This window comes from Lepidochelys kempii, chromosome 4 (assembly GCF_965140265.1).
Source record: "Lepidochelys kempii isolate rLepKem1 chromosome 4, rLepKem1.hap2, whole genome shotgun sequence".
NCBI lineage: Eukaryota > Metazoa > Chordata > Testudines > Cheloniidae > Lepidochelys > Lepidochelys kempii.
In genome coordinates, this window is record NC_133259.1 from 139592243 (window position 1) to 139620054 (window position 27812).

Below are 27812 nucleotides of genomic sequence, written 5' to 3' on the forward strand. Positions count from 1 at the left end.
ACCCCTACACCACCCACCCACCCACACACCCCAGCCTCCTGCCCTGACCCCTACACCACCCACCCACCCACACACCCAGCCCTCTGCCCTGACCCCTACACCACCCACCCACACAACCGAGCCCTCTGCCCTGACCCCTACACCACCCCCCCACCCACACACCCCAGCCTCCTGCCCTGACCCCTACACCACCCCCCCCACCCACCCCACCCCAGCCTCCTGCCCTGACACCTACACCACCCACCCACACACCCAGCCCTCTGCCCTGACCCCTGCACCCCCTCACACACACAACCGAGCCCTCTGCCCTGACCCGTACACCACCCACCCACCCACCCCAGCCTCCTGCCCTGACCCCTACACCCCCTCACACACACAGCCCTCTGCCCTGACCCCTGCACCCCCTCACACACACAGCCCTCTGCCCTGACCCGTACACCACCCACCCCCCCACCCACACACCCAGCCCTCTGCCCTGACACGTACACCCCCCCACACACACAACCGAGCCCTCTGCCCTGACCCCTACACCACCCACCCCCCCACCCACACACCCCAGCCTCCTGCCCTGACCCGTACACCCCCCCACACACACACCCAGCCCTCTGCCCTGACCCCTACACCCCCCACCCCCCCACCCACACACCCCAGCCTCCTGCCCTGACCCATACACCCCCACACACACACACCCAGCCCTCTGCCCTGACCCGTACACCACCCACCCACACACCCCAGCCTCCTGCCCTGACCCGTACACCCCCTCACACACACACCCAGCCCTCTGCCCTGACCCGTACACCACCCACACACACCCCAGCCTCCTGCCCTGACCCCTACACCCCCCCACACACACAACCGAGCCCTCTGCCCTGACCCCTGCACCCCCTCACACACACACCCCAGCCTCCTGCCCTGACCCGTACACCCCCCCACCCACACACCCCAGCCTCCTGCCCTGACCCGTACACCCCCTCACACACACAACCGAGCCCTCTGCCCTGACCCCTGCACCCCCTCACACACCCAGCCCTCTGCCCTGACCCCTACACCACCCACCCACCCACACACCCCAGCCTCCTGCCCTGACCCGTACACCCCCACACACACACAACCGAGCCCTCTGCCCTGACCCCAGCCCCCTCCTCACATGCCCCCAGCCCCCTCACACCCCATGTCCTGACTCTTGGACCCCCCCACATTCCCACCCCCACCCTGAGCACCAAACGGGAGCTCCTGCACCCCCCCCCCCACCTTCCCACCTGCAGCCCTTGCACCAAATGGGAGCTGCCCAGGTAAACACTCCAGACTCCACACCCAAACCCCAACCCTGAACCCCCTCCCTCATTCTAGCTGCTGGCCAAACCCTACACCCCAACCCCCAGCCTTCTCCTTCACCCCCAGCCCTGTGGTCAGTGCACTCCCACCCTCAGCTCAGTGCAGAGAGAGAGGAAGAAAATGGGCTAGAACAAGGGAGAAGGTAGGTACCCACTCTATGTGGGCAGGGCCGGGATCCCAGACTGGCAGTGGTCTGAGTGGGGCTGGCAACTGGGACCCTGGCTGGCAGGAGCCAGCGGATGGAACCCCAGACCGGCAGCGGGCTGAGCGGCAGTGGGCTGAGCTGCTCAGCCCACTGCTGGTCTGGGATCCCGGCCACTGGCCCCACCCAGCCCGCTGCTGGTCTGGGATTCTGGCTGCCAGTCCCTTGCCAGCCGGGGTCCCGGCCGCAGGCCCCGCTCAAGCCCACTGCCGGTCTGGGGTCCCGGCTGTCAGCCCCGCTCAGCCCACTGCCGGTCTGGGGTCCCGGCTGTCGGCCCCCGCTCAGCCCACTGCCGGTCTGGGGGTCCTGGCTGTCGGCCCCGCTCAGCCCACTGCCGGTCTGGGGTCCCGGCTGTCAGCCCCGCTCAGCCCACTGCGCCGGTCTGGGGTCCCGGCTGTCGGCCCCGCTCAGCCCACTGCCGGTCCTGGGGTCCTGGCTGTCGGCCCCCGCTCAGCCCACTGCCGGTCTGGGGTCCCGGCTGTCAGCCCCCGCTCAGTCCCACTAGCCGGTCTGGGGTTCCCGGCTTGCCAGTCCCTTGCTAGCCCGGGCCCCGGCCGCAGGCCCCCGCTCAGGCCTGCTGCCAGCCTAGGTAGAACGAAACCCCAGGCTGGCAGTGTGGGCTGCGCGGGGCCGGCGGCGTAAGATCAGCGTTTTAATTTTAATTTTAAATGAAGCATTGCCTGCCCCTCCTCCTAGTTTACTTTACATACGACAATAGTTTAGTTATGTAATATATAGACTTAGAGAGAGAGAGAGAGAGAGAGAGACCTTCTAAAAAAACGTTAAAATGTAACACTGGCACACGAAACCTTAAATTAAAGTGAATAAATGAGGACTCGGCACACCGCTTCTGAAAAGGTTGCCGACCCCTGGCCTAGGAGTACTCTTGGATTCCCTGCTGATGCTGAGCTCTCACATAAAAAGCATGGATGCTGCTAACGTCTCTGGCTGCTAGGAAACTCCATCCCATCGTGGAGGACAAAGACCTGGCCTCAGTCATTCATGCCTTTATCACCTCCCCGATGGACTCTCCAGCTATGCAATATTGTGACCCCAAGAGCCCCCTAATGCCCAATTGCAAAGGCTTCACTACCAAGTACAGCTACTCCCATCACCCCTGACAAACTCACGACACCCAACACGCTGCCGTCATGACACCTATCTATCAGGATGCCATGTGAGATATCAGATGAAAGCTGGTGACACACTGGTGATTAATATCACTGTGAACTCTGTGTATTAACATTAGAAGGAATTATGGATACTTACTAATGCTTTAAAGTCTGTTAACCAAAGGGATAGAATCATAGAATCGTAGAATATCAGGGTTGGAAGGGACCCCAGAAGGTCATCTAGTCCAACCCCCTGCTCAAAGCAGGACCAATTCCCAGTTAAATCATCCCTGCCAGGGCTTTGTCAAGCCTGACCTTAAAAACCTCTAAGGAAGGAGATTCAACCACCTCCCTAGGCAATGCATTCCAGTGTTTCACCACCCTCTTAGTGAAAAAGTTTTTCCTAATATCCAATCTAAACCTCCCCCACTGCAACTTGAGACCATTACTCCTCGTTCTGTCATCTGCTACCATTGAGAACAGTCTAGAGCCATCCTCTTTGGAACCCCCTTTCAGGTAGTTGAAAGCAGCTATCAAATCCCCCCTCATTCTTCTCTTCTGCAGGCTAAACAATCCCAGCTCCCTCAGCCTCTCCTCATAACTCATGTGTTCCAGTCCCCTAATCATTTTTGTTGCCCTTCGCTGGACTCTCTCCAATTTATCCACATCCTTCTTGAAGTGTGGGGCCCAAAACTGGACACAGTACTCCAGATGAGGCCTCACCAATGTCGAATAGAGGGGAACGATCACACCCCTCGATCTGCTCGCTATGCCCCTACTTATACATCCCAAAATGCCATTGGCCTTCTTGGCAACAAGGGCACACTGCTGACTCATATCCAGCTTCTCGTCCACTGTCACCCCTAGGTCCTTTTCCGCAGAACTGCTGCCTAGCCATTTGGTCCCTAGTCTGTAGCTGTGCATAGGGTTCTTCCGTCCTAAGTGCAGGACCCTGCACTTATCCTTATTGAACCTCATCAGATTTCTTTTGGCCCAATCCTCCAATTTGTCTAGGTCCTTCTGTATCCTATCCCTGCCCTCCAGCGTATCTACCACTCCTCCCAGTTTAGTATCATCCGCAAATTTGCTGAGAGTGCAATCCACACCATCCTCCAGATCATTTATGAAGATATTGAACAAAACTGGCCCCAGGACCGACCCTTGGGGCACTCCACTTGATACCGGCTGCCAACTAGACATGGAGCCATTGATCACTACCTGTTGAGCCTGACAATCTAGCCAGCTTTCTATCCACCTTATAGTGCATTCATCCAGCCCATACTTCAACTTGCTGAGAAGAATACTGTGGGAGACCGTGTCAAAAGCTTTGCTAAAGTCAAGAAACAATACATCCACTGCTTTCCCTTCATCCACAGAACCAGTAATCTCATCATAAAAGGCGATTAGATTAGTCAGGCATGACCTTCCCTTGGTGAATCCATGCTGGCTGTTCCTGATCACTTTCCTCTCATGCAAGTGCTTCAGGATTGATTCTTTGAGGACCTGCTCCATGATTTTTCCAGGGACTGAGGTGAGGATGATCAGGTTTTCTTCCAGACAAGACAGAGGATCATTATCTCCCTGCGCCTAATGTAAATTGAGCATGGTGATGTCAGAAACAATGGACAGGTCATTTGCATCTGAGGGAAACAGGAGAAGCAAACAACCTTGAGGATGTGAAATCAGCACGGGAGACACAGGATTCAGAACAAAGACAGACAATAAGAGGACTTGTTGGTTATCCAGCACTGAGGAAACAAAGGGATCAGTGCTCTGGACCTCTATGAATGGTGGCTCCTCGGCCATGTGTGCTGGTGATGCTAAGAAGTGGCTGTCGGTGAGAAAACTGCCTTCGACAAGGATTGTAACGTGGTCAGTTTTAATCACTAGAAAGCGTATGATACTTTTGTTTCATTTGTAACCATTTTGTGTTTCTATTCTCTTTGCTTCGCATCATTCAGATCTCTCTGTACTTTATTAACAAACTCATTTTTGTTTTATTCTTACTTCATCTCCGTGCTGATCTAGTCGAGTGAGGTGGGCACCTCAGCTGAGCCGATGTGCTGGTGTGGAATCGGTCTCTGGAAACAGTGCACTTGATTTCCACGGGCAGCCAGGATCAGGGGCTGGCTGTTGCACGGCGACTTTTCTGGAGAATTTGGGCACTGACGTACACCAAGGGTTAATCTGCAAGGCCAAGTCCGGACTGGCGGAGTCCTAAGGGTTTGTTTGGCTGGCTAACAGACTGGAGTGGCGGGCAGCTGTCACATAGTTTAGCACCAACAGATTCCTCTTTGGCTAAGGCAGAGGGGTAACAGGGTGACTTACAGATTTCGCTGGATGTGAAACCTGCAGGACTTCGGAAAGTTCAGCTCATACAGAACAGCTCCTTGGGCACACCTGTCCTCCTCTCCCTACCCTGGCTGCCCACAGAATACCGAGTCGAGGCCAAGGTACTCCATGGCCTGGGTATCTAAAAGAGCCTAAAGCTCCGAGATGAAGATCACGGTCGATTTCACTCCTCTAGCCCCATGGAACTTTCCACAATGAGGGGAAAGCTCGTCTGTGGAGGAGATGGAACTTTCTCAGGGGCTGGCCCGAGCCTGTGAAATGAACGAAGGACCGTCACAAGCCCACCTCCTGCTCCAAATGCCAGGTGCTCTCTCCCACCCTGCCGTCTCTTCCACCCACACAGAGCAATGTGAACATTTAAACATCAAAACAAGACCCTAGCAAAACAAAACACTCCCTGGCACACACAATTCTCCCCCTGGGGGCCAGGATAAGAGCGAGAGAACGAGCCACGGGTAACTAATGTTAGTCTCTCGGCTTAATGAACCCAGATACTCTGGTGATGAGGACGATATAAGAGCCTTCGTGGAACAGTTGCTCTCTAAAGATAGCTCAATCGTGACTCTTAAACAGGAAAGCAGCAGAGAATGAATGTGGAAACATGAGCCCACACTTCCTGCCTTCCCCTCCCCCTTCCATTACTGGGGCTGTGCTTCTGTTTTCAAACACAAACCTCTGCCCCTTTGCTAGCTGGGGCCCTGCTCTGTATTAGTGGCTTCCCACCCACCACCTCTCCTCCAGCCACAAATCCGTGCAGTACCAGACACTATTTCGAGGAGACACTATGAAAGCAAAGGGCCTTCCAGGCCACCGGCAAAGGAGAACAAATTGTGCGTGCCTCGCCTTTTTTGCTTCTTTCTGATGGGTTAGATGCGCTACTACATGACCTCTCAAGGTCCCTCCAAGCCTGACCCTTCGAAGATTCTGTCCCCACTCCCTTCTCGCTTTGCCCATGTGTGTCTTTCCACATGACAAGGGCATTTCTCCATTCACCTTCTGCCCAGCAGAGCCCGACTCAGCAGCAGCTCTGACCTGAATACAGGGCCCCAGACACCATCAGCGCAGAGTCCAAACGTGTATAGCGTCTGCAAAGCCTTTTACAACGGACTGTCGCTCCGACGCATGGCCTTGCTAAATAGACACATAGCCGGGCGCAGTCTCAAACAACCCACACGATGACAGGGAGTGATAACTCTGAACTGCACAGTCTTGGAGTTTGTTCTTTTAAGAGGCAGCAATGAAAACGACTCAACCTCCCCAGGGTCTCAAACACAACAACGGCTGCCAAGATATTGTAAAATCAAAGTGGTTTAAAACTCTGTGGGTCAGACCTTCAGCTACCTCAGCTGAGGACACGTGTGTTTAAAGAGCTTCATATAAATACAGTATTTTGTCATTTCTTAGTTTCTGTTGAGTGAGGACCATAAGCACAAATTTCTAATTTACCCATCCGCCCCCACTCCGCTCCTTTCCCCAAGGTCCCGCCTCTGCTCTGCCCCCTCCCCGTGGCCCTCACCGACACACCACATGCTGCTCTCCATCCTTCCCCGAGCCACCAAAGAGCTGTTTGGCAGCAGCCACCGATCAGTTTTTTGGCTGTGTGGGTGCTGAGCACCCCACTATTTTTTTTCTGTGGGTGCCCCAGCCCTGGAACACCCACGGAGTCGGCGCCTGCAGTGAGGACCTTCATGCACTGTGCCCAAAATACACTTAAACTCAGTTTAGAGGGGACGTGGTAAGAGGATTACAAGTTAGGAAGTGGCAAAAGACCAAGCCCCAGATCCTTAAAGGTATTTAGGTGCCTAACATACTGGGAGATGGGTGCCTAAATACCTTTGAGGATTTGGGCCCCAGTGTTCTTCCCACTGCAGCAGCCCCTTGGGCCCTAAGTCAGAGCTTAGGACCCAGGCAGGCCACTTGTGTGGTATTAAACAGGACAGTCCTGCTTTTCTAGGGTTTTCCCCCAATCCAGGACGGACACAAAACCGGACGTGGCTTTGTCCAGCATCAGACTGGGAAGCCCTTTCGAAAAGCACGAAAGGTCATTTCCACCTGCTCAGCCACTCCCCCGTGTCACCCAATCACAGCAGGCAATAGCCTTGATTAACAGTGTGACGTTATCGACAAACTGTAACTGTATAGATCATTATTGCAACCACCGTTATACATTTGCAGCAAATATTGTACAAAGGTTGTCGTGTGAGGTGTCTATGAAGAGGTTATGATTTGCTGATTATAATTATGCTAGCTGTGTGTATCATTTTTGTATTTGAAGTTATGAATATGGGCTATGTACTTGTATCTCAAACGTATTTGATTCCAAGTAGCCTCAGTGAAGCATTTGGTCAGCTTCTTGAGAAAGGACTATTCTCAGTAAGTGCTCAATAAAGAAACACTTAACTGACTATGAACTTTGGGAGACGCCAATCCACATCTGAGCTTTCCTGGGAACGTTCAAACTAACACGTAAACAATGGTGTCGGCCTACAAACGGAGTCATGCGTGGACATGTGACTTGCCCATGTGACTGACTCCAGACTCCATCCTGCTGCTGTGATTTTCCACAGTAAGAACAAAGGGGTGTCCTTCCAAGAGCAGAGAATATAAAAGGCCCTGAAAACCGCTCCATTTTGTCTTCAATCCTGCTTCTTACTTCTGGAGGAACCTTGCTACAAACTGAAGCTCTGAACAAAGGACTGAATGACCCATCCCAGCTGTGGATGTAATCTGTAGGGTTTATTAAAAAAAGAAGGTTATTGAGAAATTAGGGTTCTAGCCATTTGGACTCACAAGGTGGCTGGCAAATTAGCTTGGATCCTGAGGGACATACAGCGGGGGGCTTAAGGAAGCCTGGGGTTTGCTAGAGCTAGACCCAAGTTTTCACTGCATGCAGCAGATGCTCCCAGGTTCCATTCTCAAGGATCTTGGAGCATCCTGCCTTTGGTTTGACGCCAGGCTTCCCAAATCAGTTTCTCCGCAGAGAAAGGGTGGATATGTATCAGACAGACAGCCCTCACTCCTAACGCTGCTCCATCTGCCACGCCACCTTACTAGAGAACTAGGACAGCACATGGGGCTGCCTTCAACTGTCTACCTGCACCAGCATCCTTGCAATTCCGCAGTGTCACCCGGAAGCTCCCAGACAGCTGGGCTGCACCAGCTGCCATAACACTTGATCCAGGCATCTCAACTACCAGAAAGAGCCACTTGGCTCGTCTTCCAGCACCTCAAGCCTTTGAGGAGATGGCAGGGTATTTGAACCACCTCCAGATCCCATCAGTTCCACAGTCACTCACCTGTCCTGAGGTTTCACCAGCTAATGAGCAAATTCACTACTGGGACTGGAAGTCCTTCACATTCCTTCTCGCACCCGCCTGTGGATCACACACCTGTGACACTGAGAGGCCCATGGGTGAAAGAGGTTTGACGACAGATGAAAGAGCCCTGGCTCACAGGGCTTGCCAAGGGCCCAACCCACAGATTTTGCTATGGAAAAATCCTATTGTCCAGACTCCCGGAGCAAGAAGTGCCGTGCTCAGAGTAGCAAAATAATGCCCATGGCCACAGATACCGCATGTGCCTAAAGCAACTCTATTATGGCTAATCGTTTATTATGGTCGTGCCTGAAGGCCAGCCAGGAATGGACAGTCGCTGGAGTCCTCAGGTTCTCCAAAGACCATGGACAGGCTTCTGTGCTGCCACAGCAAAAGGCAAGGCTCGAAGCAAGGGAAGGCAGGACTGCAAGCGTTGCCTCCTGGAATTAAGGGCACTCAGTGTGGACCACCTGCTGCAGCTCCTCTGCACGCTGGGACTCCCTGCCTTCAATGGAAAGTCTGTGTCCAGGCCTGGGCACTTAGCAAATACTGGTCCCTAGACTGCTTCTGGTTTTGCAGACCCAATTTGCAGAAACAGCCGCCCAGTCTGCGGCGCAGCTGCCTGGTGTGAAGGTGTAAAGTGGCATCAACAGTGCACAGGCAAAGGCTGTCCACACACACATACACTCTGTATAAAGTCATAAGTTATTCCCTTGCCTGGAGTTTGTAAAGCCAAACCCCTGCCTAACCCTCCTCCTTCCCAGCCGGGGCTGCCCGAGGGCTCCTACCTTCAGGCTAGCCAGCCCAGCCCCTAGCATCCTCCCTGCCAGACCATTCCCACTTCCCTGGAAGGATTCGAACCAGCCACCCCTGCCTTGGTGCCGACCCCTGACAAGTGGGGTCTCATTCACAGCCTGACCCTGTGCGATGCTGCTTTGGATTTCAGAGGCAGACACCCACATACGTAACTTATCCAGCACCATCCTTTCATCACATTGGCCACTCAGTCCTCTTCCTCCTGCTTGCTGTACCATCTTTCCCCATTTCAACGCTGGGGGCAGATTGCGACCATTAGCAGGATAACAACAAGGAGTCCGGTGGCACCTTAAAGACTAACAGATTTATTTGCGTATAAGCTTTTGTGGGTAAAAACCCCACTTCTTCAGATCCATGGAGTGAAAATTACAGAGGCAGACATAAATATACTGGCACATGAAGAGAAGGGAGATACCTCACAAGTGGAGAGCCAGCATTGACCTCTCCAGCACATTATCAACAATCTACAACCTATCCTGGAAAACAATCACTCACTCTCCCAGACCTTGGGAGGCAGGCCAGTCCTTGCTTACAGACAGCCCCCCAAACTGAAGCAAATACTCACCAGCAACTACACACCACACCACAGAAACACTAACCCAGGAACCAATCCCTGTAGCAAACTCGTTGCCTACTCTGTCCCCATATCTACTCTAGCGACACCAGAGGACTCAACCACATCAGCCACACCATCAGAGGCTCATTCACCTGCACGCCTTCTAATGTTATATATGTCATCATGTGCCACCAATGCCCCTCTGCCACGTACATTGGCCAAAATGGACAGTCCCTACATAAAAGAATAAATGGGCACAGATCAGACATCAGGAACGGTAACATACAAAAGCCAGTGGGAGAACACTTCAATCTTCCTGGACATTCTATAACAGATTTGAAAGTAGCTATACTTGAAGAAAAAAATTTCAGAAACAGACTTCAAAGAGAAACAGCAGAACTAAAATTCATTTGCAAATTTAACACCATTAATTTGGGCTTGAATAGGGACTGGGAGTGGCTGGCTCATTACAAAAGCAGCTTTGCCTCTCCTTGAATTGACACCTCCTCATCTATTATTGGGAGTGGACTACATCCACCCTGATCAAATTGGCCCTGTCAACACTGGTTCTCCACTTGTGAGGTATCTCCCTTCTCTTCATGTGCCAGTATATTTATGTCTGCATCTGTAGTTTTCACTCCATGCATCTGAAGTAGTGGGGTTTTTACCCATGAAAGCTTATGCTCAAATAAATCTGTTAGTCTTTAAGGTGCCACCGGACTCCTTGTTGTTTTTGTGGACACAGACTAACACGGCTACCCCTTGATAATTAGCAGGATATGGTCTCAGAAGGATTCCATTTGCACCTGGACCCACATGGCACCTGGCTTTGTGGGGGCCTCCTCTCTCAGGCCATTGGGCCACGTACGAGATAAACCTTGTGGGAAGACAGCACATGGATTACGCCAAACAGCCGGCTCCCATTGGCTTGCAAGCATGTGAGACCAGCTGATTAGATACGTGTTTAACAGGCCATCGGAACACAGACCTCCCCAGATGAGCTCAGAATAGGCGTCCCTTCCAGCCAAGCATCTTTGTCTGGCATGGGAGCCAGATACTTTGGCTGAAGTCACAAAGGACCATGCGGCTGAACGGGTTCCTGGGGAGTTCCTCTCGGAATTCTTTCTGCCTGTTCACATCCTGCTTGCCAAGATGCGTGGCCCGGAGGGTGGGAGGCCCCGTGAAAGGGACTGAGCTGCAGGGCTCTGTCCTCCTTTGTGAACTGTGTTCCTGGAGAAGGGAACGCTTGGCCGGCTGGGCGTTTCTAACCCCTCCACACCCAGGTTTGGCGGGAGGAGGAGGTGGTTCTGCTGGTGAGATTATTTGGCTGAGAGCTGCCCACCCCCACCCCAACGCTGTTACATTTGCAACTCACGTATTTCGTGACAGCTCTAAAATGCCAAAACGTGCAGCTGATTAAGAGCAGCCAGCAGCATTCCTCCACAGCCCTCTGTCCTCAAAGCCAACTGCTCCTCTGCCTGGCGCCCTGCCCTCCCAAGATGACCCTCTACACCACAAACTACGGAGCGGAGGGCCAGTGCTGCAGCTCCAGCTCCTCTGCTACCATGAGCCTCGGGGCACCCACGCAGGGCACGAAACGCACCTGGGCCATGGGAAACGCCTCCTCTGCCACCGGAGGAAAGAGACGCAGGGCACACCACACCGTGATGGCCAGTCACGCTCCTCGCCCCAGGAACAAGGCGATGCCCTGATGCAAAGACAATGGGATGGATAGGGGGAGAGACACTGGTTAAAACCTCTCTCCATGAACGGAGCCCTAGTAGCCAAGCCTAGGGCAAGGTGCAGAGGGGGGGTCCCTGACGTTCCTGCTCCACACGGGACGGTGGCAGTGGTTACGCACAGCGGAAGATCTAGTACTCATGCCCTCCCCTAATGCCCTCCACAGCCCAGCACTCATGGCGCACAGACCCTCTCGAGGCAGAGAGAAACCTCCACTTCCACCAGGCCCGGGGCTCTGCGTAGGGTCGAGTGACAGGTTTGTTCCCCCGCCCCAGCACCGTACAGCAGCCGTCCCAAAGGCTCCCGGCTGGCAGAGACGCCAGAGCAGATTGCTACATTCTTAAAGAAAACCTTTGAAGCACAAAGAGTCTTTTTCAACTACCAAAATGTGAGAATAATTAACGCAGCATTGTTCCTCCAAAATCGCTTGGCAAAACCCTGCTTCCATTTGCATTCAAAACAAATGCTTCAAATGCACGAGTCTGCGCCCAGCATCAGGTGCCGCTCCCTCCACTGCAGGATTCGTACAGCACTCGGGAATTAATGGAATTAGAACTCCAGCCCTCGAAAGGGACCCCCGCAGCCCACCCAGGGCTGAGGGTAACAGGCACCCATTGCCTCTGCTCCCTGGCTGTTTCGCGGGCACCAAACAAGGATGCTGAAGCCAAAGGATGGGGCAGAGGGGAGCCGCCAGACACACTGCTCAACTGGCAGAACAAAAGGGAAAGGGGGAGAAGTGGCAGGTCTGACTTCCTCATCCACTTACACCCATCGTCGTAGGATCTGAGCCTCAGTCCTTAATGGATTTATCTTCACAACCTCCCTGTGAGGCAGGCCTATTATCCCCATTGTACAGATGGGAAACTGAGGGAGAAACACTCTGGGGCATGCCTAAGGTCATATAGGGAGTCTGTGATGCAGCAAGGACTTGAACCCAGGTCCTAGGTTAATTCCCTCTCCACTAGGCCATCCATCCCAGCATCTCTGCAGTCCTTCATTCCAAGACCCAGCCACAGAGGGGCAGAGAGAGTGGGGCTGAGAGTGGGCAGTCTGTGGCAGTGCTGATTGGAAACACAAAGCCAACCCACAATCACTGGGATCCAGAGGCTGCTTCTAGACACTTGGCTGTAGCGGACATCCCCAGATATGGCCATGCCCTGGAGGCCGGGTATGGATGCCACGCTCCCAAGGAGATGCGTCGGCTATGGAGGAATTGATGCGTCTGCTACATAGCCCCTCAACAGATTCAAGCCGCGGTGGGCTGGGATGGATCTATCCAGGGACTCTTACAGCCTCCCATCACCTCTCCTTTTTGTGGGTTCACCCCAGAAGTCACCCACACCACCTCATGCTACAAACTCAGCAGGTCTCAGCAGCTAAGCAGGCAGGGTCAGGGCTAGTTGATCTTAGATGGGAGACTGCCTAGGAAAACCCACAGTGCAGCAGCAAGTGGGTATCTGTTACGAGGCATTCCGAGACAGCATAAGCAGTGCCCCAGCACGGGGCTAGGGAATCTTGGGAGGGGGTTGGGGGAGTCTTCCAGAGGAAATATAGACCAGAGGCCCTGACCATTTGTGGTTCTTAAAAAAAACCGGCACTTTCACAACAGCAAGGTGTTTTTAGTCGGAGTAACTAGATTCACTGTACAGTTTCAACGACAGCTAGTCCTCTCTTTGTCCCACAGGCTGGCTGTGTGCTGTTCAACACCTCCTGAGTCCAGCACCAGAGGTGACTGCATTTCAGTGGTGGGAAGTGATCCCAGAAGGTAAAGTGCTTTGGGATCTTTCAGGATAAAAGGAGGAATTAAAATCAGAGATAATATTTACATTAGGTGGCAAACTCTTCTGTGCAGGGACCTTGCTCTCATTGTCCAGAAAGCACCAGGCATGCGGACAGTGCTACACTGTAACAAACCCAGCAGTCAGACCGCAAGGAAGGGTGCCCTATTGCATAAGGCTCTGGACTGGGACTCAGGAAACCTGGTCCAGTTCCTGGTTCTGCCAGACTCCCTGGGTGACCTTGGGCAGGTCACTTCAGCTCCGGTCTCAGAGCAAGAGGATGCAGCAGATCTTCCCGATAGAGATAGTCAGAGGGAGTTCACACTCTCGTACTGTGAGCATGCGCAGCGGAGCCTAGTGCAACAGGGCCCCCATCACAGCAGCGTCCTCGAGGCACGACGGCAACACAGACAGCACCTGGCTGCCAAGGTCCAGCTCCTCACAAAGCAATTAGGCTACGCTGAGCTGTGAGGAACTTGAAATAAAACCAGCTTGCGTAGCCACAACAGCAACCCCGCCAGGTGCAAACGCCAGGGCACGCCTGACCTGCATGCAAAGGGACTGGGGCAGATACCTCGCAACGCAGGAACGTGAATCAGCAAGAAAGATGCTCACTCCAGATTAGAGAGATTATCTAGCTGTGCATCTCTCTCACATCCCTTTGGGTGGGCTGGGGGGAAGGCATCTTACTCTAGGATCTGCCATGGAAGGGGAGAAGTTGGCCAACACCATGAGCGATTTTCACCTACCCTCTCCTCTGCAGGGTCACCGTAGTCTATCACCAGATGGCCCAGCCTAGTGACCACTGCCCTGCACAGCTATGCCCAGGCCCAGGGCAGAGGCTCCCCCGGCCTGGCTAAGCAAGTCTCAGGCTGAGCAGGGTTGAAATGCAGCGCAAGGGAACCTCAGATGGTTCCTTTCCCCTGGAAAGGGGGTGGCTGGACAGGGTGTTGTGAGAGGGACAGCAAGCAGCAGAACAAACAGCGGGCTAGTAACTACCAGCCCCATCATCTCCAGGGGGGCAGGGAACCCCCAGAGCTCCCTGTAGCTCATTCAGACCCGAGTCTGCATTGGCACCTCTCCCCATCCACAAGCCCCCACTAGGTGTTGGGGACGAGACCCACCCAGCCACGGCGAGTCAGGACACATGAACACAGGCTCAGCACTTCCCTAGTGACACAGCCCCTTCGATTCTACACGTCCCACTGAGAGGCGACAGTTGGCCAAGCAGAGCAGCAGGGTGGGATCCAGCTATGATCCCCTCGGCCTGCAGAATGCCATCTTGGCAGAGCACCAACAAAGGGGCTGCCATGGAGCAAAGGTAGGACCCTGCCCCCCACTACTCCCCCCCTTTAAACTCCCCTCTCCCAGCGGAGCAGGATGGCAGTGCTGGGACATCCATAGTTACCAGCGGTGCAAGGTGCAGGTTTGTCCTTCAGCCTAGGAAGCCTTTGGGGTCTCAACGTTCAGTGGCCACACCAGCCTAAGAGGGTCTCCTCTAACCCACCCCCCCCGCAAAGCCTCAAGCGTCCTGGCGCTAACAGGGGCTGCTGCAGACTGAGCAGCCAGCCCAAGGAGGAGGGCAGGGTCTCAGGCATCCCAACCCTGTAGCCACAGCAAGGAGGGAGAGCCCTCAGCACTGGCCCCGGGATCCCCTGCTTGGCCACTGTTCAGTAGTTTACGGAGAGTGGAACCAGAGCCAGCTGCACTGGCAGATTTTCAGTGCAGGAGGGAAGAGCTCACATGTTTCTGGTTAAAATCCCTTTGGGGGGAAACAAGCAGCCCCCAGCAGCCAATAGAGGCGTCCGATAGTGTCCAAGTTCACTCCCAGACCGAGAGGATAAGGAGAGGAGAGAAACGCGCTGGGCACTTTAAAACAAAAACAAGCAAGGAGACCCACAGACAGCTTCTTCTGTCTTTGTGAGCCCCGAGCCCTGGTGCCCCAGGGTACATAGCACCAACTTCCTTCCCAGGTCATCTCTCTGGCACGAACAAAATCAAACTGACTGAATTGCAAGGACCGGACTAAGCACTGAGCAGGGCACAGGAAAGCCATTTAACAGACAGCTGGGATCATGGACTGAAAATACACCAGCCTGCAGCCAAACCCCACCGGCAATGAGAAAAGGCAGCCTGTCTCTCCCCCATCACACCCCCCTCACTTATTGACCCAGCCCCTCTCCCTGATTGAGGGAGGCATTGCCAGTACCCTGGCAAGCCCCTGGATTGCATCTGGCTAAGTACCGCAGCAAGACTCATTCCCACTGCAGACTCAAAGCGCAGGCAGTCGCTCAAGTTGCAGCAAAGACACAAAATGTCATCGGATTCCCCCTCCCTATCCTGGCTTCACTTGCAAGAGCTCCCAATCGAAGCTACAGATGTCCAGGTGGGCGCACAAACAAAGTTACGGTGCGTCGATCAAGGCGACTCGTCTCACGACCACGGCTTGAAGAAATGGCTCTAGATCAGACTCGGTAGTTAATTGCGAAGGGTTGGGAGAAGCGCCAGCACCCGCCTCCCCAAAATATAGGATTAATACATGTCCAAGTTCTAAAATCTAAAGCGGAAGGGAAGTTCAACTTTCAAAATCAGAGACAAGATTTGACGTCTAGGGCTAACCAATTTTGAATTTCAAATTTCCCACCCTGTCTTAGCCTGGTTTCTGCAAGTAGCATAGAAAAACAATTCAACTTGCAAGAGACCAGGAGCTAGGTCCCTGCTTACGCAGATCAGAGAGCCCCCGCAGCATGGTAACTTACCCTTATTAGCTGCAGCCATCTATCCCACAAGTGTGTTAAAACTTCAAACGAATGGGCAGAAGGCCATCCTCCACAAAGCGACCTCTTCGAACAGGAGCTGGGGAAGGGAAGGGGACAGAATTAGACGGTCCACAGGTTAGCAGAGGGAAGAATCAACCTATCACCCAATCACTGGCTGCAGGAAGGTCTTGCATTGAAGCACTGCATCCGATCAGCGCCCGAAAAGGCTTCTTCTGGGTCCTAGCGTCTGACAGGGGTACAAGTACTCCTTTTCTTTTTGCAGATACAGACTAACACGGCTGCTACTCTGAAACCTGACAAGGGTAAGACACACAGAAAACCAAGCTAGTGCTGCGGTGAGACAAGTGGAAGCAAGAGCAGAACATCCCCTGTAAAATCCAATCCTCCAGCTGGAACTTGGATCCTGGAACATACAGCTGAACACAGTCCTGCATTTGTAGTCATGCAGAGGCTCTATCTATTTGCAGTACTGCTGAGGCAGGACAACCCCAAGGGTTAAAGCAGGCTAAGCAATGCTCAGTGGGGAAGTGGATGGTGAGAGCAGCTTTCCTGCAGCGTATAAGAATTAAAAGATCCTCTTGCTTCTTGGAAACAAAGGAGCACTCAAATAAGTACCCTGGAACCTACTTCAGCCCTCAAGCTGTCGTCTTCAGCCACTTGGGTGACAAACTCTGGGCTTGGCTGGACACACAGCAAACAGGGCTCAGTCCCCAGCCCTGCCACAGACTCCCCAGGTGACCCCAAGGGAGTCACTTAACCTCTGGGCCTCGGATCCCCATAACACACTTCCTTTCTCCCGCCCTGTGTCTCGTCTACTGTGATTCTGGGGGCAGGAGCTGCCTCTTATGCTGCCTCCCTCCAGCACTCTGAACAACCCGACCCTGATCGTAGCTGAGCCTGCCAGGTGTTACCGCAATACAAACAATAAACGTGCCAAGCAATATAAAAGTAGAAGCGTTTCATAAGGACACCAATCTCCTTCCAAAAGGAAGGGCAGCAGCCTGGTTTAGTGGAGCAGGCAACTGGGAGACAGAAGACCTATTCCCAGCAACTAGCTTGCCGTGTGACACTGAGCAAAAAGCATCTGTGCCTCAGTTTCCCCATCTGTATAATGGAGAGGGCCCGTACAACCTTGACTTTCAAAGCACTGAGACATACAGCTAAAACGATGGTAAGTAAATATTCTTCTATTCTAAAAGCAGGAGAGTGTGATTATCCAGAGACAGGTTTCAAACAGCAGGGGTGTATCCCAAGAATTCGAGCACTGATATATCTCCCAGAAATGGTGTAAAACGCAGCCTTTACCTAACACTTGGGTTTTTAACCCCCCAAAAAATATCCTTAATGTATTCCCCCCCACCCAGCCGGAACCAGCTACAGTTTCATTCACACTTTTTTTTTTTTTTTTTAACATTACAACATTTCTCCAGTCTCGACACAGAACAGTTTGTATCAGACACCAGAGCACACTTCTATTGAAAGTTTGCAGACACATCAGAGATAAAAACAGGGCTTTGCCACAGTTCTAGTCAAACCGCCCGTCTCCCCCATTCTCTCCTCATTGATGCTGCAGCACCCTCCATGCTCTCATTTGGGATGAAGCACCTGGCCCTGCCTGCATCACAAGACGTGGTTCAATGCCACCTCAAGGTGGAGTAGCTGTCCCGGTCCCCTCCGGCCTCAAAATGCAGAAGAGGCCCCATCACAGAAAAAAAGACACTGGAGTGCATCTATATGATCTGCCAGACGAAGGACAAGAGGAACCTAGGACTCCTAGTGGTGTCCAGAGCGCCAGATGGGAAGCTGAGGCGTTTACAGAGCTGCTGCCCAGCACAGTACTGAGGCCCTCAGATTCCTAGTCCTCAAGCCGTCAAATAGACAATCTCAGCGATGCAGTGGTACCTGGCCTCACGGCCTACATGGAAACCAGGAGATTCTCCCAGGCGGCCTCTGGACCTACACATGCAGCTGGACACATCCCGGATTCTATCTTCAGCCTAAGCCTGAATATTGGAGATGCCACCAACATACCACTCTCCTGGTCCGACCAACGCCTCACCCAGGCAGAGGTCAGAGGGGTAGCGAGCAACCCTAGATGACCCGCCCGCAAAGACCGCTGACCCTCCCTAGGACTTTCAACTTGTCCAAAGAGAACAAGCCACCCAGATACCCGGCCAAGACCCCCATGAGTTAGTGTAAGAGTACAATCTCCTGACTGACGTCCCCCACCACCAACACCGTGGCCCCAAGCCATCCGCTCCCCCCGCCACCACACCGACCAAGACTATCGCCGTGGTCGACAGATGAGCTCCGGGAGACCATTAGACGCCAGTGATGTTAAAAACAAAACCAGCCGCCGGGATCCCTTCGCCAGCAGCACATCCACTGCTTCCAGGACAATGCCACTGCTGTAAAGAAGGCAAAACAAGCCTTTCACTCCACCACAATCTCCATGGCACCAGCCAGCTGCACAGCGAACTGCCTGATCAGCCCTGACAGCAGACGCAAGGGCCAAGGGCTGTCGGCATACATCACTGATAAGGTCCCTTTTTCAAACAAGAAACGGCAAAAATTATGTCTATACAATCCCACTGGAGCGTTGACCTGCAAAACCTTCATAACTGGTGATGACGCAGGAGAAGGAAAATACCCAGCTTGATCATCTGATCCCGGAGGGAGTAGGGGGGGCTAGCCAACAGAAAAAAAATTACTTGCAAACTCAGACCTCCTTGTATGGCAACTGCGACTCAGACAGCAAATGTCTCTGAAGACTGGCACACTGCTAATATAGTGCCTATTTTTAAAGAGAACCTGGGATTTCCTTGGGCAATTAGGAAAAAGAATCCTGACCATTATACATTAGCAGAGTATAAATCAAATGACGAGTCCACAACTAGAATAGCGCATTCAGTTCTGGTTGTCCTATCTCAAAAAGGATAGAGCAGAAATAAAGGGTCAAAGACGAGCAACAGAACAGTGAAGCTTAGAAATACTTCCACATGGAGAGGGACTGAAAAGACTAAATTCTTTATTGTAGGGAGGAGACAAAGGGAGAGCCATAACAGAGGAACCCACCAGGTCTCTTACACTAAGAAACCTTTGTCAAAGGCACCTTTTCTCCTCCATGCACATGTTCCCTGGAGATGCTCACAAATCATCTGATTGCTCCAATGCTGTGTGCTCCTGCTAGTCTCCAAAGCCAGCACCACCACAGGGGAAGGAACTAGATTTTATTCCTTCCCATGCCGCTACACAATTGTTCACTATTCTCCAGTTACGGGGACAATCCATTACGTCTTTGTGAGCTGACTGAAGGGTGGCTCTGCAGAACCTTTGGTACTGCTCATTGTGCTCTAGGACAGAGGTCTTCAATCTGTGGGGCATGCCCCTCTAAGGGGACAGAGAGTAACATTTAGGGGGCACAGCTGGGGCCCAGAGCAGTCTCCAGGGGTCCCAGCCGCTGGTCCCACGCCCAGGGGTCCGCTCCTGCCTCCGCCCCCAGCTGTGGCCCCAGCCTCGGCCCTTAACCCTGCCCACATTCCCCCCTACCAGAGCCGTGACCCCACTCCTATCTCCATGGGGGGGGGGGGAGAAACACGTGGACATGGGTAAGAGGGAGCACGAGGTAAAAAGTTTCCGGACCACTGCTCGAGAAGGAAGAAACCCAGCTTGATTCTCTGATCCCAGCCCGAGTTGGCAGGGCTGGCAGTTAGAAAAAAAAATTATTTTAGTTGTAAACTGAGCACTTCTTATATAGAAATATAAGGGGGGGAGGGATAGCGGGGGGGGAGGGATAGCTCAGTGGTTTGAGCATTGGTCTGCTAAACCCAGGGTTGTGAGTTCAATCTTTGAGGGGGCCATTTAGGGATCGGGGCAAAAATTGGGGATTGGTCCTGCTTTGAGCAGGGGGTTGGACTAGATGACCTCCTGAGGTCCCTTCCAACCCTGATATTCTATGATTCTATGAAATTGAGACTCAAGACACAGAGCCCCATGTCATCAGTTTTATTGAGTCACTGTTCAGACTAAAGCACACTTTGCTGTGCAAGTTTGCTGCAATCGGATTTTAACCGGCACAGTTTTTAAACCACCAAAAATTTTAGAGCTTGCAAGTTCTTCAGATTCCAGTTCCAACTTTCTCAAAGTCATCCAGCTTCAAATCTCAGGAAAGGTGAATTAATTCACCAGATGCAATACAGCCTGGCCTAGATCTGATTATAAAAGAGAGTGACATCACACATCTCCGTGTTATCCACATAGTGCAAGGGAAAGAATGAACAGATCCTGTCCTGCCTCTTATAAAATCATTTTCCAATAGCATCATAGAGCCAGCAAAACACACAGACCCCGTCTGCTAAAGAAACTCAAACCTGTAAGGAAACAGAGCTCAGTTCTTGGAGGAAAGTAACAACGCTTAGCTGGGTTTTAAATGAAACACAGATTTACATGCTGAATGCCCCATGCCCAGTTTAGGTTTAGGGCTGGGACAAAGATTCAGCACAGAAATGAAGTTTTAATGAGCTTTCCTAAAAATTCTCAATAGTCTGCACCAGGGTCTGCTAGCAATGCACCAAAACACATCAGTCTGGACCATGGGTTCTCTACCTTTTTCTTGCTGAGGCCCCCCTCAACATGCTATAAAAATGCCAGGGCCTGGCAGAGGGGGGAGAAACACGGGGCTTCGGGCCGGGGGGGACCCTTGGGGATAGGCATAGTTTTACTTCTATTTGGGGAGGACAAGAGCTGGCGGGGCTCGAGTCAGCTCCACATGGCAGGGTCCAGGGAGGGAGCACCCCTTCCACCCCCTAACTCACTCAGGAGGCCATCCAGCCTGTCTGGGCTGTGAGAGACGCAACCAAAAAATATAACTCAAAGGGGGGACTCAGTTCAAAAACTGCTCAGGTTGCAGGCAGGGGGTAGCTAGGGGCTGTGTGCAGGCAGGGGGGTAGCTCAGGGTGCAGGCGGGGGTAGCTAGGGGCTGTGCATGGGCAGGGGGGTAGCTAGAGGCTGTGTGCAGGGAAGGGGGTAGCTCAGGGTGCAGGGAGGGGATAGCTAGGGGATGTGTACGGATGGGGGGGCTCCCAGTGCTGCTCCCAGCTTCAGGGGGGTGGGGGGGACGGGACACTGGAGCTCCTGGCTTCAGCTCCACCCCCTCGCCCCCCCGTGCTCCTGACTGGGGAGAGGGAGGTTCGCCAGCATCGGCCCCACGCCACTCCTAGCGGCAGGGTGAGGTTGGGGAGCCGCTGGGATCGGCCCTGTGCCACTCCCAGCTTCAGCGCTGGGGCTCGGGGCCAGCCGCAGGGCTCTGTAGCCCCCCTGAAAGGGCTCATGCACCCCCAGGGGGCAGCAGACCCCCAGTTGAGAACCGCTGCTATAGGGGATGTTGTTTCTTAAGTCCCAATAGCTAGAGGTTGGTTTACGGCCTGAGGCAGAAGGATTTATGACCCTTCCAAAATGCGTGGGTTTCTGTTTCTTCCTGTTTTAACTCTGGACTTTGTCATCACTATAAAGGTCGCATCTTTTTTTGAACCCTGCTGAGCTCTCAGCCTCCAGGATGTCTGGTGGCAATGAGTTCCACTGGACTATCATGCATCCTCTGTCACCTATTTCCTTTGATCAGCTGTAAAATTTGCTCCCTTTCACCATCAACTGTCCTCCTGATCTTCTTGAATTATAAGACAAGCTGAAGAAGAGTGTCCAGCCTTCCCCCTTTAGACTACGTATCCCTTTGGATCCTTTTATCAGTCACACTTTATAAATGGAAACTTACTATAAATAGTAAATTCCTGATTAGTAGATCTTTTCATAACTGATGAATCAATTGTTGTGGAGCCCAAGAAATCGATATAGACTCAAAGATGCTAAGCCCAGAAGGGACCATTATGTTCATCTAGTCTGAGCTAGCCTAAAGAGGCGAGAGACCCACACTGTTTATAAGCATAGCTGATCTCTCAAATACCTTCTACTTATATAGTTAGAACCATCTTTAGCACATGCTACTCATGTCTAACATACTGACAGAACATCTGTTAATCATTAATTAACCCTTTATAAATAGAACCTTCATATAAAGTGCAACACCTTTATCAGGGCGTCTCTTTGCAGGATAGCAAAATGATTGGGACACTCTCTTTCCTCCCATGCCCCTCGTCATTTTCATCACCCATCTCTGAACCGCCTTCTATTCCTGCCCTGCCTTCTGGAGACAGGGAGCCCAGAACTGAACACAGCACCTCCGAGGGCGGCAAACACTGGTTCCTACAGCAGCACTAGATTACTGTGCTGTATTGTTCTCCAATACATTTCTCTTACGCCCCAACGTTGCATTTACTAGCATGCATTGAGTAGAGATCTTCTTTGTGCTCCCTGCACCGAGGCCCAGGTCTCTTGCCCACTCCCTCCAGTTCATTGTGCACCTAGTGAATGAGTAACTCCAATCAGAGCCATTACCCATCAAAGGCTCAGTCATCAGTCTACATGTATGCTGTAGTGGGAATCCTTTAGCCATCAAAGATGAACACCAATGCTTTGTAGTAACGCAGCAAATATAGCAGCAACCTGAATAAGAGATCCATACCCAGAGCCCTAGGAAATTATCTTTTAATATATAAATTGTTTTATTTTAGGGAAATTTTGTGTTATTTCGGTTTATCCTGATCCCAGGGGGTAGGGTTGCCAGGTATCCAGTTTTTGACCAGAATTCCTGGTTGAAAAGTGAACCCCTCCCACACCCCAACTAGCTGCCCCAACCCTTTTCCCCCAGGCCTGAGCCTGTTCCCATGCGCCAAACCTCTCGGCCCCAGCCCAGAGCCTCCTCTTGCACCCTAAACCCCACATCCCCAGCCCCACCCCACAGCCCCAGCCCAGAGCCCTCACCCCCTCCTGCAATCCAACTCCCTACCCCAGCCCAGTGAAAGTGAGTAGAGCAAGGGGGGATGGAGTGGGGGTGGGGTCTCAGAAGGGGCGGGGCAGGGGTGTTCGTTTTTGTGCGATTAGAAAGTTGGCAACCCTATCAGGGGAGTAGGTTGGAGGGGTTGCAGAGTTAGCTAATGTGCTGGACCCAGCACCCTGCTCCAGGGATTCTGACCTGGAGCACAGCGGGCAGTGCTGCTCATGATGCCAGGCAGGCAGCTAGGCTGAATTTGAATGCTCGGTTGTGACACATCCATTCGCCCGGTCCCAATGCCCAGAGCGGAGAGCCAGGCCCAGCCTGGTGCGACAGGAGGCACAGAAACCACTGCTGCAGGGCGAGTTATTCATTTTACATGCCTGTTATTCCACAGTTGTAAAAAACACGGAGCTCATGTATTAGCAGAGGTGAAACAGACGGGCCAAAGGTGGTAACCTAATCACTGCCTGGCATTACATAGTGTTGATCACGATCCAGGGCTTGGCTCACACAGCCCTCAGCCTGCTTAGTACCATTACCAACCCGTTTAACCTTTTTATTCAAGGTACAGAAGAGAAGGAAAAGCAGGGAAAGCTGCTGAAATGGAAAGTATTGAGTCAAGCTTACGTTGTAACACCCTCCCTTGTTCCGTTAGCCGGAGAGAGTTTCAGAAGGAAAAGCCCCTTGCCTGATGGTTTCGGAGGTAGAACCAAAAGGTGGCAATAACTGTTCAGGGTTGGAGGGGGGACGAGATAAGTGAGTCGAGATGAGCTGGAGCCATTGCTGCTGCTCCTCTTCAAGTCAGATCCCATCTCAGCCCAGGTGGGGTCTGGGACTCTGCTGGAGCCGGCAGCCGTGGCTATGTCCTCTGGGTGCCTGCCTCTGCCCCGGTTATCTAGCAGGATGAGGCCGATGAAGACCTGGGAGCCCAGGTGTGGGGAGCAGCCAATTGGTGAAGCTCCCTCTAGTAGCCTCCATCTGTTCTATTCCTATTCCGCCCCCCACCCACCCAAAGTCTTTCTTTAAGGACCCAAAAAGGGAGTGGTGAGTGGAATAGCCCATCCCCCTCATTATTTGGTCAGCCAGTGAGGCCAAATATCCGACACACCAATTCTGGCTCATTCATTTCTAGTTTCACATCTTCTCCTTGTTGAAATCATGGGCGCTAAATAGTCCTTGAATCAAATCAGTCAGCCCCCCTGTTGAGACTAATTCAGCCTCTGTCTCCTTTTCATCTTCCTCCCATCCACATTTACTAGAGGCTGTTGAGACGTCTTATGAACTTTCAAATACTTCCTACAGCTGAGCTCACAAAGCAAACCCATGGCAACATGTTCCTAAAGCGCACACGGTGTGCCACGCACGTTCTCAGCTAGGAGCCTGTTCCCACCCCACCCCCAAACGACAGCACATTCTCATTAATCCTCCAAGCTAACAGGCTCTGTTTTAACACCACTTGGGAGACCAGTTTCACAATTATACCCAATTATGCAGGAGATAATGGGAATCTGAAAGGTGACCTGAAAAAACAGAGCACCAAATCCCACTGATGTTACCAAGAAACAGAAGAACGGCCAGCCTGGGTCAGCCCGACGGTCCACCTAGCCCAGTATCCTGCCCTCCGACAAGGCGTCGGACACAGAACCTTCACCGGGAACTTCGGCAAGCCACAGGTGACCAAGCTGGACACAGAAGCAGGAGTCCGGAATGATAGTTCAGCTCTGTAGCTGCTCATCGCAGCCACAACCTAAAACCTCACAGCTCCCATTAAAAATAATAATAATATCATCATCATCTAGTGGGGGTAGCTGCAGCTCACTGGTTAGCACACAGGACTAAGAGTCAGGACTCCTGGGTCCTGGTCTGACTGAATCACTGGTAAACTCACAATTGCTTTGTGATTCAAGGTCCATGTTACTGATAGCTGTGCAAAGGCAAGGGATGGTCATAGAATCATAGAATATCAGGGTTGGAAGGGACCCCAGAAGGTCATCTAGTCCAACCCCCTGCTCGAACCAGGACCAATTCCCAGTTAAATCATCCCAGCCAGAGCTTTGTCAAGCCTGACCTTAAAAACCTCTAAGGAAGGAGATTCTACCACCTCCCTAGGTAACGCATTCCAGTGTTTCACCACCCTCTTAGTGAAAAAGTTTTTCCTAATATCCAATCTAAACCTCCCCCACTGCAACTTGAGACCATTACTCCTCGTTCTGTCATCTGCTACCATTGAGAACAGTCTAGAGCCATCCTCTTTGGAACCCCCTTTCAGGTAGTTGAAAGCAGCTATCAAATCCCCCCTCATTCTTCTCTTCTGCAGGCTAAACAATCCCAGCTCCCTCAGCCTCTCCTCATAACTCATGTGTTCCAGTCCCCTAATCATTTTTGTTGCCCTTCGCTGGACTCTCTCCAATTTATCCACATCCTTCTTGAAGTGTGGGGCCCAAAACTGGACACAGTACTCCAGATGAGGCCTCACCAATGTCGAATAGAGGGGAACGATCACATCCCTCGATCTGCTCGCTATGCCCCTACTTATACATCCCAAAATGCCATTGGCCTTCTTGGCAACAAGGGCACACTGCTGACTCATATCCAGCTTCTCGTCCACTGTCACCCCTAGGTCCTTTTCCGCAGAACTGCTGCCTAGCCATTCGGTCCCTAGTCTGTAGCTGTGCATTGGGTTCTTCCGTCCTAAGTGCAGGACCCTGCACTTATCCTTATTGAACCTCATCAGATTCCTTTTGGCCCAATCTTCCAATTGGTCTAGGTCCTTCTGTATCCTATCCCTCCCCTCCAGCGTATCTACCACTCCTCCCAGTTTAGTATCATCCGCAAATTTGCTGAGAGTGCAATCCACACCATCCTCCAGATCATTTATGAAGATATTGAATAAAACCGGCCCCAGGACCCAGGACCGACCCTTGGGGCACTCCACTTGATACCGGCTGCCAACTAGACATGGAGCCATTGATCACCACCCGTTGAGCCCGACAATCTAGCCAGCTTTCTACCCACCTTGTAGTGCATTCATCCAGCCCATACTTCCTTAACTTGGTGACAAGAATACTATGGGAGACCGTGTCAAAAGCTTTGCTAAAGTCAAGAAACAATACATCCACTGCTTTCCCTTCATCCACAGAACCAGTAATCTCATCATAAAAGGCGATTAGATTAGTCAGGCATGACCTTCCCTTGGTGAATCCATGCTGGCTGTTCCTGATCACTTTCCTCTCATGCAAGTGCTTCAGGATTGATTCTTTGAGGACCTGCTCCATGATTTTTCCAGGGACTGAGGTGAGGTCATTGCACTGCGGCCTCAAATTGCCCCCCCTCCCCCGACACAGGTACTTTCACACCCTGCACGGTGAATTCCACCTCCTAGCATTCTTGGGGCAGGCCAGGCAGGAGTTTAAGGCTCCAGCCCAGGGGTGGCCAATCTGAGCCTGAGAAGGAGCCAGAATTAACCAAGGTACATTCCCAAAGAGCCACAATAATACATCAGCAGCCCCCCATCAGCACCCCTACCCCACTCCAGGGCCACCCACCTACTGGCAGCTCCACCGATCAGCACCTCCCCCTCCTCCTCCTCCCTGCACCTCCTGATCAGCTGTTTCAGGGTGTGCAGGAGGCTGGGGCGGGGGGGAGGAGTGAGGACATGGGAAGGGGTGGAGTGGGGGCAGGGCCTGTGGCAGAGCCAGGGATAGAGCAGTGAGCACCCCCCCTCCCGCCCCTGCACATTGGAAAGTCAGTGCCTGTACAAGGAGCCACATATTAAACTTCTGAAGAGCCGCATGTGGCTCCGGAGCGACAGGTTGGCCACCCCTGCTCCAGCCCATCATGCAGAGACTGATGGGCGAGAAGCACTGTAGGAAAATTGCAGTCACACCCAGCTGGAGCAGGAACAGGCCAATATTTTAGTGGCCATCTGTCAGCTCCTGCCACATCGGTGCATTTCAGTGGGGTGGGGTTCCAGCATTTCTACTCTAATAAAACTATGAAAGTCACACAGCTGCATTGTGCCTCTGTTATAGGGGAGGCAGTGGGCACTAGTGGATAAGGCACTGGACTGAGAGTCAGGAGAAAGTTCTGTTCCTTGCTCCTTAGGGCAGGAATTGTCTTAGGTGTATGTACAGTGTCTAGCACAATACAGGCCTGACCCTGCTTGGGCCTCTAGGCCCAACCATAAAAATGTTGTAGGAGGGAAACCTGAACCAAACCCATCCAAAAGCAACAGCGCCCGTGGTAGCTGCCACAGCGGCAGGCTCAGAGGGCTTTTCAAGCCTCACTTGTTTCCTTCCAATTACACTGAAAGGCCCATCAGTAAAACCCAAGGGACCGGGCATTATGAAATGAAGCGGCTGAGCTCCGGAGGTCAACAGCGGGAGAGTGAGAAGCAATCGTGATGCTGGCTAAGTCAGGATACTGAGAGTCATTTATCACGGCAGACGTCTTCCTAAAAGCAAACCGATCCAGTCTTTTTTTAAGGCTCATAAAAAAGGAGCTTCCCTCCAACAAGGTTATTGAGACAGAGATGCCACGTTGTAGGGAAAGTGTCACAGAGGAGCCATTATTGTCTGCTTCCATCATTCTCTCCCCGCTCTGCTGGAAGATGCAGGTGTACTAACAACACTAGATCATGGGAGGCGGGGGAGGAACAAGGAGGGATAATGGAATGAATTTCAAAACAAGCGGCCTGGCAGCAAGATGGAGCAATCTGTAAAGGGAAGTGGTGGAATCTCCACCACCCGTGTCATTTAAAATCCGACAAAGGATGGATGCTTGCACAGGATTAAACCCAGTGGCTTCAGAGGTATGAAACCAGCTTCAGGATAAACAAAATTAGGATGGCTTAAAAAAAGGATGATTTTAAATAAGTTTTTCTTCTTAAAACAAGCCTGTTTAAAATGAAATCTGAATTTAATACAAAATATGTTAAGG

The 27812-nt window shown here is 52.3% G+C and overlaps 1 protein-coding gene across 3 annotated transcripts in view; it reads right to left on the reverse strand.

Moving 5' to 3' along the window:
• ADISSP (adipose secreted signaling protein) overlaps nt 1–27812 on the reverse strand; it is a 150380-nt gene that overhangs the window by 97543 nt on the left and 25025 nt on the right. For all 3 annotated transcript variants that reach the window (XM_073343070.1, XM_073343069.1, XM_073343068.1), the window contains one exon: nt 15965–16061. In XM_073343070.1, coding sequence (XP_073199171.1) covers nt 15965–15983 — 19 coding nt within the window. In that variant the 5' untranslated portion in view covers nt 15984–16061. The remainder of the gene's footprint in view (nt 1–15964; nt 16062–27812) is intronic.